The 9,355-nt window shown below is 43.5% G+C and overlaps 1 protein-coding gene across 1 annotated transcript in view; it reads left to right on the top strand.

The window, feature by feature from the left end:
* The window catches only part of Nup188 (nucleoporin 188), a 69,809-nt gene that overhangs the window by 7,058 nt on the left and 53,396 nt on the right, over nucleotides 1–9,355 (top strand). The window contains exons 2-3 of the mRNA XM_008826086.3: nucleotides 5,632–5,686; nucleotides 7,740–7,813. Of these exons, the coding sequence (XP_008824308.1) occupies nucleotides 5,632–5,686; nucleotides 7,740–7,813 (129 nt within the window). The remainder of the gene's footprint in view (nucleotides 1–5,631; nucleotides 5,687–7,739; nucleotides 7,814–9,355) is intronic.

Below are 9,355 nucleotides of genomic sequence, written 5' to 3'. Positions count from 1 at the left end.
GGGAGCCCAAGGTAGGAACTCAGGGCAGGAACCTGGAGGCAGGAGTTGGAGCACAGGCCATGGAGGAACACTGCTTACTGACTTGCTCCCTTGGCCCCTGCTCAACCTGCTTTCTTATGCAACACAGGTCCACCTGCCCAGGGGTGGCACCACCCACATTGCTCAACAATCAAGAACGTGCCTCATGGACATGGCCACAGGCCAGTCCAATGAAGGCAATTCCCCAGTTGAGGCTCCCTCAACCCAGGTGTGTCAAGTTGACACTAAAGCTATCCAGCACAGCTAACAACCATAATTCCAGTTCCAGGGAAACTGATGCCCTCTTCTGGCCTCTGTGGGCACTGCACACACTGGTGAACTTACATACCTGTAGGCAAAGCACATGCATAGAAAAATAAAAATAAATTAATGATGAAAATTTACTTTAAAGACAGATACTTGATTTCAGTACCTTAGTTTCTCCCCTACACACTCAGCTCAGATTTATTCTCTGTGTAAATAAATGATAGCATGGGTCGTACTTAGTTTCTTTTTAAAAAATTATTTTTATGGCTGGCAGGATGGATCAGTGTTTGAGAGCACTGGGTGTTCTTGCAGAGGACCTGGGTTCAATTCCTAGCACCCATGTGGCAGCTAGCAATTGTCCATAACTCCAGTTCCAGGGGATCTGACAGTCTCTTTTGTTTTCTGTGGGCACTGCATGACACGGGTGCACTTATCTACATGCAGGTAATATACAAATACACATAAAATAAATAAAAAAATATTTTTATTTTATGTGTATGAGTGCATTGCCTGCATGCGTGTAAGTGCACCCATGTTGTACAATGTCCATGGAGGTCAGAAAAGGGCATGGAGTTATGGACAGTTGTTAGCTGCCATGTGGGTGCTGGGAATTGAACCCAGGTCCTTTGCAAGAGCAGCCAGTGCTCTCAATGACTGAGCATCTCTCCAGCCCCTCATACTTAGTTTCTTTAAAAGCTTTTAAGCTGGTTTTCAGGGTTCCAGCCTTATCTGTGGTGTTTGTACATACCTTCACTGATAGCTGGAGGTGGCCTCCCTCTATCCCTGAGTCAGTTCCTAGCGACTGCTCTGACTGGCTCACTCTGACTCTCTCTGACTCTCTTGCTCTGACTTGCTCACATGTGCTTACGTTCCTTGGGAGTCTCTCATTGTTAGTTTCTTGCACTGTGGTACTTTCTTCCTTTTTGCTGACTGTGTAATGTGCACTTAATTTCCTTTGTCATTCCCAACATTGAATGTAAGTATCATGAAGATCTTAGATTAATTTACGTCGTTATTTACAGGCAAGAAAAATGTATAGCAATTGAGAAACCATTAACACTTCCCCAAAGATTTCATTCCTACAAAGATTGTGTTCTGCTCCTCAGCACCTTAGCAAACATAAAGATGTTCTTGTTCCACGTAGTCTGCAGTTCTGAAGGGATTGCACCATTCTCCTTTGGTCCTTTCATTCAGTGGGTAGTCTTTGGAGCCCTCTTGTGTGTCTGTCTGCCGCTGTGTTAAGGTTAGTGGGAACTGAAGCTTTACTTCGGTCAGCACCTTTGCTTGTTTGCAGGGTGAATTCTTTTTTAATTTAAATTTTTTATGTGTATGAATATTTTGCCTGCATGTGTGTACATGCACCACATGTGTGCAGTGTCTGTGGAGGCCAAAAGAGGGTATCAGATCCCCTGGAACTGTACAGCTGTGAGCTGCCATGTGGATGCTGGGAACTGAACCCAGATCCTCTGCAAGAGCAACCAGTGTTCTTAACCACTGAGCATCTCTTCGGCCCATACCTGGACTTCTCCGTTTTCCTGCCTCTCTTTCCCTCCCTGGTGCTGGAATTACAGGTGTGTGCTGTCTTGCCCAGCTTATGTGATGCTGGGGATGGAACCAAGGGCATGGGAAGACTAGGCAAGCACTTTCCAGTGGAGCTACACCCTCGGCCCCCAAGAACCTCAGGGCCTCATGCATGCTAGACCCACAGTAATTGCCATTTAATAGAAAGCTGTCATGGTACTGGAGAGATGGCTCACTGGTTAAGAACACTGGCTGCTCTTTCAGAGGATCCGGGTTCAATTCCCAGCACCCACATGGTGGCTAACAACCATTCATAACTCCAGGTCGAGAGGATCTGACTCCCTTTTCTGTCCTCCAAGGGCATTAAATGACACGGGTGCACCTTCCTACATGCAGGCTGTATGCTCATACACATAAAAAGTAAAAAAAAATAGCCGGGTGTTGTGGGGCATGCCTTTAGTCCCAGCACTCAGGATGCAGAGGCAGGGGATCTCCGTGAGTTCAAGGCCATCCTGGTTTACATAGTGCATTCAGGTCAGCTGGGGCTACAGGGAGACACACACACACACACACACACAATTTTTTTTTTAAAAAATAAAACCTTTTTCATATTTGCTAATTCATATTTGTCAAACAAGTTAAAGGATAATTATATCTTTACAAAAAAGACATGATTACTTTCAAAATGTTACTGTAAATCTCTTTAGTGGCCTGGCCTTTGTGTTGTTACTTGAGGCTTATCAGTATAGACACATTTATTTCATTAACTGGATCTAATCTCATAATTATTTTTGAAGAATGAATATTAACTTGTTACCAGAAAAAGATTAGTGATTCCAGTGCCCTGGTATGGGAGTTGGTGGCTATGGATTTAACAGAATTGAAGTTGTTTTCTTAGAAGGATTAATCCTTGGGAAAGAGATTTCTTATTTTATGTGTATGAGTGTCTTGCCTGCATATATATAAATGGACCTGTGTAGTACAGTGCCTGGGGAGGTCAGAAAGGGGTATCTGATCCCCTGGAACTGGCAGTTGTTAGTTGCCGTGTGGGTCCTCTCCTCTGAACTGCTGAGCCATCCCTCCGGCCCCTGTTTAAACTCTTTTGATGGGAAAATCCTAAATGAAAGTTTTCAAACAGATTGATCTGGTGCTTTGCATTATAGTCTTTAAAATTTTTTTTTAAATTTATTTTTATGTGTAGGTATGTTTTACCTGCATGTATGTAAACAATATCTGCAGAGATCAGAAGAGGGAGTCTGATCCCCTGGAACTGAAGTTAAAGATGGTTGGTTGTTAGCTGCCATGTGGGTGCCAAACAGAAGCTGGGTCCTCTGCACGAGCAGCCAGTGTTCTTAACTGCTGAGCCATCTCTCCAGCCCCTTATGGGACAGTCTTAAAGAGGAAAATAGTTTTCAGCTGACTTTGAACTCTTTTCTGCCTCAGACTACTGAGTGCTAGGATCTTAGGCTTGTGCCGCTTCACATGCAACTCAAGAGCCCATGAAGTGTTGGGGTCACATAATTTCTATCTCAATTCTTTTTTTTTTTTGGTCTTTTTTGAGACAGGGTCTCCCTGTAGCCCCAGCTGTCCTGGAACTCACTATGTAGACCAGGCTGGCCTTGAATCACAGAGATCCGCCTGCCTCTGCCTCCCAAGTGCTGGGATTAAAGGTGTGCACCACCACACCTGGCTCTTTTTTTCTCTTATGTATGTGTTGTGTTGTGTGCATGTGTGTGCACTTGTGTGTAGGCATATGGGTGCGCATGTGTGTGAAGGCCTGAGGTTGACATGGAGAGTTTTCCCCGGTTACTCTCCACTTTATTAATTGATGCAGGATCACAAGTTGACTCCAGAACTCCTTGATTGACTGGCTAGCCTACCTGGCCACAGTCTCCAGGGGTCCCCTGTCTCTGCCTTCCTAGCACAGAAAGTATAGGTGGCTGCCACACTCACCTGGCGTTTACGTGGGTTCTGGGGTCCTCATGCTTGGGCAGTAAGTGGTTCATCCACTGAGCCATCTCATCTCCCAGTCCTAGTTTTTGTTTTTGAAGTTTTTTTTTTTAACACTGATTTGTGCATGGGGGTAGTGGGTTAGGGTCCACACATGCCTTAGCATGCTTGTGATTGGAAGAGGACAACCTTCAGGAGTCAGTTTTCTCTTCATACCATGTGGGTTCCCAGGATTGAATTTAGATTGTCAGGCTTGGTGGCAGGTGCTTTTACTCTAGGAGCTGTCTTTCCAGCCTCTAGTTTTGAGACAGGATCTCCTACATCCCAAGGTGACTTTAAATGTGTTCCTTGCTATACAGCTTTAACTTCCTCTAACTCCCAAGTGCCTGGTTTTGGCAAGTCCTGCGGATCGCATTGGGGGCCTTGTCTGTGCAAGGCAAGCACTGTACCCATTGAGCCTCATTCTCAGCTTTTTTTGTCTTTTATTTTGTCTTTTTGAGACAGGGTCTTCCTGTAGCCCCAGCCGTCCTGGAACTCACTGTGTAGACCAGGCTGGCCTTGAACTCACAGAGATCTGCCTGTCTCTGCCTCCCGAGTGCTGGGATTGAAGGCGTGCACCACCACGACCCGCTATCCTCAGCTTTTCTGAAAAGAAATTTATTAGCCAGGTGTGGGAGGAAGAGGCAGGCAGATCTTTCCGAGTTCAAGGCCAGCCTGGTCTACATAGTGAGTTCCAGGCCAGCTAGAGCTACATGGAGACCCTGTCTCAAAAAGACCAAGAAAAGAAAGAAATTTATTTATTTTGCATGTGTGTATGTACATGGGCACACATGTGGAGTCAGAGGACAGTTTGAGGGAGTAGTTTCCTTCCAGCAAGGGGGGAGGGTGTGTGTCTCTGGGATTGAATTTAGGTTCTCAGGCTTGACAGCAAGCATTTATCTGGTAAACCATTTCACTCTCCCAGTGTTTTTTATTTTTTTGAGATAGAGTCTCAATATAGCCCTTTACTCTATGTGGTTAGCTGACTTAATTTTTTTTAATGCACTACTTGTGTGGTTTAAATTAGTATCTTATGCTTTTGGACCAGACATGGTGGTTTACACTTGTATTCCCAGCATTTATGAGGCTGAGGCAGGAGGATTATTCTGAGTTTGAGGCTAACCTGTGCTGTGTAGTAAATTCCAGGCTAGCCTGAGCAGCAGTGTGAGACCTTGTCTCAAAAAGCCTAATAGGGGCTAGAGACTTGGCTCAGCAGTTAAGAACACTGGCTGGTCTTGTAGAGGACCCAGGTTCAGTTCCCAGCACCCACACAGCAGCTAACAACTGTCCTTAACCCCATTTTCAGGGGACCTGTTACCCTCTTCTGATCTCTGTGGACATTGTATGTATGTGTGCACTTAGGTGCATATATGCAAATCACTCATAAAATAAAAAATAAATACAATTTTTTTTTTTTTGGCCTTTTTGAGACATGGTCTCCCTGTAGCCCCAGCTGTCTTGGAACTTACTATGTAAACCAGGCTGGCCTTGAACTCATAGAGATCTACCTGCCTCTGCCTCCTGAGTGCTGGGACTACAGGTGTGCGCCACCACGCCCGGCTTAATACAAATTTTTAAAAAGCCTAATATAAAATGAAATATTTTTGGTCTTTTTTTGAGACAGGGTCTCCCTATAGCTCCAGCTAGCCTGGAACTCACTATGTAGAACAGGCTGACCTTAAACTCACAGAGATCCACATGCCTCTGCCTCCCAAGTGCTGGGACTAAAGGTGTGCACAACCATGCCCAGCTTAGTACTTATTTTGAATATCAGATTTCTTTACTTATTTTTTTCCTAAGGGAACAAAATTAACCCTGTGCTTTCTCATTTTTTAGGAGCAGTAGAGAACTATGGACAATCCTGCTTGGAAGGTCGGCGCTTAGAGAACTGGTAAGTGATTTCTAGGGTTGGTATTTTGTTTTGTTCCATGTTGTTTTAATTTGTATTACAAGAACAACCCAGAAATAGGGCTGTTGTCTTAATTGCCGGGGCTGGAATGATGGCTCAGTGGTTAAGAACATTGGCTGCCCTTGCAGAGATACCAGGTTCAATTCCCAACACCCACATGTCAGCTTACAACCGTCTGTAACTCCAGTTCCAAAGGAATCTTAACACCCTCTTCTGATCTCTATGGGCATTACACAACACTGGTACACTTACACACATGCAGGCAATACACTCATATACATAAAATAAAAATATTTTTTAAAAATGCTAATGGATTGCCTGCTTAGTAGGTACAAACTTCATTCTCTACTCGAGCTAAGAAAGATCCCTAGACCTTTCTCTGTCTTACACTTGTCTTTGTTTTCCTTTGGCTTTCTCTAAATCATGGAGGCTGTGGATTCTGAGAGTGCCAAGTCTATCGTCAGGAGAGGCTGGTTGTTCATGCTGGTCCTTGAGTATTCTGACCCTGTGAGGATAGTGTTAGGATGGCATTCTGTCATTATCACTCTTTGGAGTTATTATTAGTACAGTGTTAGACCTATTTTAGAACTTTATTATGCCTTCAGATAATTCTGCTTGTAGAATGCATCCTTAGAGAAGGACATCTTGAAAATGTTTTGTGGTCAGAGTATGTTGGTAATACATTTTATTAATAAAGAATTACACAGTTGAGTGTGGTAGCTGGCTTGGATCTCAAGTTTGAGATCAGCTTGAACTACAGTGAGACTGTCTCAAGAATAAAAACAAACCAACAAGCACCGTTTGAGTGTGTCTAGCATATTAGAAGCATGCCAAATAATGATCCTAGTCCCTTAGTACAATGTACAGTCAAAAGCTGGGCGTGGTGCTGCACACCTTTAATCCCAGCAGAGGGAGGCCGATCTCTGTGAGTTCAAGGTCAGCCTATTCTACATAGTGAGTTCCAGGCCAGCAATCAACTGGAAAGTGTTTATAAAGCTTTCCATACAAAGATTAAATGATGCTACAATGTTATTATTTTTTAATTTTATTTATTTATTTATTTATTTATTTTTGGTCTTTTTGAAGCAGGGTCTCCCTGTAGCCCCAGCTGTCCTGGAACTCACTATGTAGACCAGGCTGGCTGTGAACTCAGAGATCTGTCTGCCTCTGCCTCCCGAGTGCTGGGATTAAAGGTGTGCGCCACCACGCCCAGCTTGCATGTATATGAGTGCACCTGTGCTGTGCAATGCTTCGGAGTTCAGAAGAGGGCTTCAGATTCCCCTGGAACTGGAGTTAGGATGATTCTTAGCTGCCATGTGGGTGCTGGGAATTAAACCCAGGTCCTCTGCAAGAGCTCAGCTCTTAACTGCTGAGCTATCTCTTCAGCCCTGATGCTACAATTTTTTTTTTTCTTTTTGGTCTTTTTGAGCGATGCTACAATTTTAATCAAAGAAAAGTCAGTTACAGAGTTCTGTATTCGAAAAGATTTAAACTGTAGTGACCTGTGTGTAGGGTTGTATTTTTTTTTTAATTATTATTTTTGTTTTATGTGTATGCATGTATTGCCTGCATGTAGGTAAGTGCACCCGTGTTGTGCAATGCCCCCGGAGGACAGAAGAGGCTGTTGGATCCCCTGGGACAGGGTTACGGACAGTTGTTAGCTGCCATGTGGGTGCTGGGATTTGAACCCAGGTCTTCTGCAAGAACAGCCAGTATTCTTAACCGCTGAGCCATCTCTCCAGTCCTAGGGATATTTTTTTAAAGATTTATTTTACTTTTAATTATGTGTATATGTGTATGTATATGTAAGTGCTCATAGAAGCCAGAGGGATCGGATCCCACAGAGCTGGAGTTCCAGGAGCTGCCTGATGTGGGTGCTGGAAGTTGGCTTGGGTCCTCTGGAAGAGCAGTATGCACTCTTAACTGCAGAGCCATCTCTCCAGCCCTGGTTATGTATCTTTTAAAAAGATGCAAAGGAATATGCAATGTGCAGTGTGATCTGAATCCCATGTGTAATTACCTTGTTCTTTTACAGAATCAGATAGAGGTGGAGCTGAATAAATACTGGCAGCGCTTGTTAGAAGGGCTCTCTCACTACAAACCTCCCAGGTATGGCTGTTCCACGTGTCTAGTTAGGCCGGTTTCCCCAGTGAAGTTGTCGTAGAGGAAACTGTCCTTATATACCACTTAAAACATGCTGGGCTAGGTAGATCACAGAGAATACAATTTGGTTATCAATGAAATGAGTCCAGCTCATCTTTTTTCACCTTTCAGTGCTGGGAGTGGTACCCAGGGCCTTCTGTGTGCTAGGCAAGTATAGAATCCAATTTATGTCTAGGCCTGGGAATTTGCTAAATATTCAACTAATATTTTTGATATTTCAGGTGGGATATACAGTGAACGAGGTTACTAATAGCTGACTTGCATAGCATTTACTAAGTGACAGTTACCTTTCTAAGAACTTAACATAAATTATTTTGACAAGATTTATACAGTATGAAAAGTAATCAGGGAGCTGGCAGCTTTGCTCAGTGGGGATGCTACTGTGCCCAAGGCCTGGGAGTCAGTCCCCTGCATGGCAAAGGAAAGAGTGTAACTAGCACATTCATCCTAAGGTCTTTAATTCTCAGAATGACTCTTGGAGTGGTTGCTATTTGTGTTCTTTGGGTGAGTATTCAGGTTTTCTAACCTGGACAATAGAAAACAATAATAAAATATAAAATAATTAAAAAAAAACGAGTTTGTGTAGATTTGGTCACCTTAATAGCACTCACCCTGTTGGACGTCCTAGTTCATCATCCCCTCTACCTCTGGACGTGCTGAATTTTTGAGTCCTTACTACCCTCTTCATTCTCTTACATGGATAATGAGCTTTTTGTTGTTTGTCAGTTAACCTTTCCCCAGAATTATTTTGAAGTTAGCTCTCAGACGTTATTATTTTATCTGTAAATACTCTACTGTATAGCTTAAATATATGGCCTTTATACATAATATAACCACTTGTAGATACTTTTATTATCGTTTCCATTTTACAGATGGGGAAACTGAGGCACAAAGTGGTTAAGTAACTTGCCCAATGTCACACAGCTAGTAAGTGGTGAAACCAGGATTCAAACCTGGCAGTCTTAGTCTAGTGTCTGTGTTCTTAATCATTATTCTGTGTTGCCTCTTTCAGAATTCTCTGTTTATCCTTATGCTAGTTTTTATGCTGTGGAGTTTCTGTGAAATGGGAGAATAGCTATTTAAAAAAAAAGAACAACCCAACATACTTATAAAATGGATATTTGTGGCAGTTTAAAGCTTTGTGTTTGTTTCAGGGGTTGCTAGGGCTTAGGGCCTTGAACATGCTAAGTACATGTTCTACCACTGATCCCTCTCTGTCTCTCTACATCCGCCTCTCCCATTGTATGGTTTTACAGTGTAACAGGATACACTGTTTGCTTCCAGAGTGCTGGGATTCACCAAGCTGGCCTTGAATTCATAGAGACTGCCTGCCTCTGCCTCCTGAGTGCTAGGACTAAAGGAGTGCACCACCATGCCCAGCTCACAAGCCCTTTTAAAAAAATGCTTTACTAGCCAGGTGTGGTGGTACACACCTTTAATCCCAGCACTTGGGAGGCAGAGGCAGGTGGATCTCTGTGAGTTCAAGGC

Source organism: Nannospalax galili, unplaced genomic scaffold, assembly GCF_000622305.1.
Source record: "Nannospalax galili isolate Female #2095 unplaced genomic scaffold, S.galili_v1.0 scaffold290, whole genome shotgun sequence".
NCBI lineage: Eukaryota > Metazoa > Chordata > Mammalia > Rodentia > Spalacidae > Nannospalax > Nannospalax galili.
Note: the sequence above shows the minus strand (reverse complement) of the source record. Positions and strands in the feature narration are given on the sequence as shown.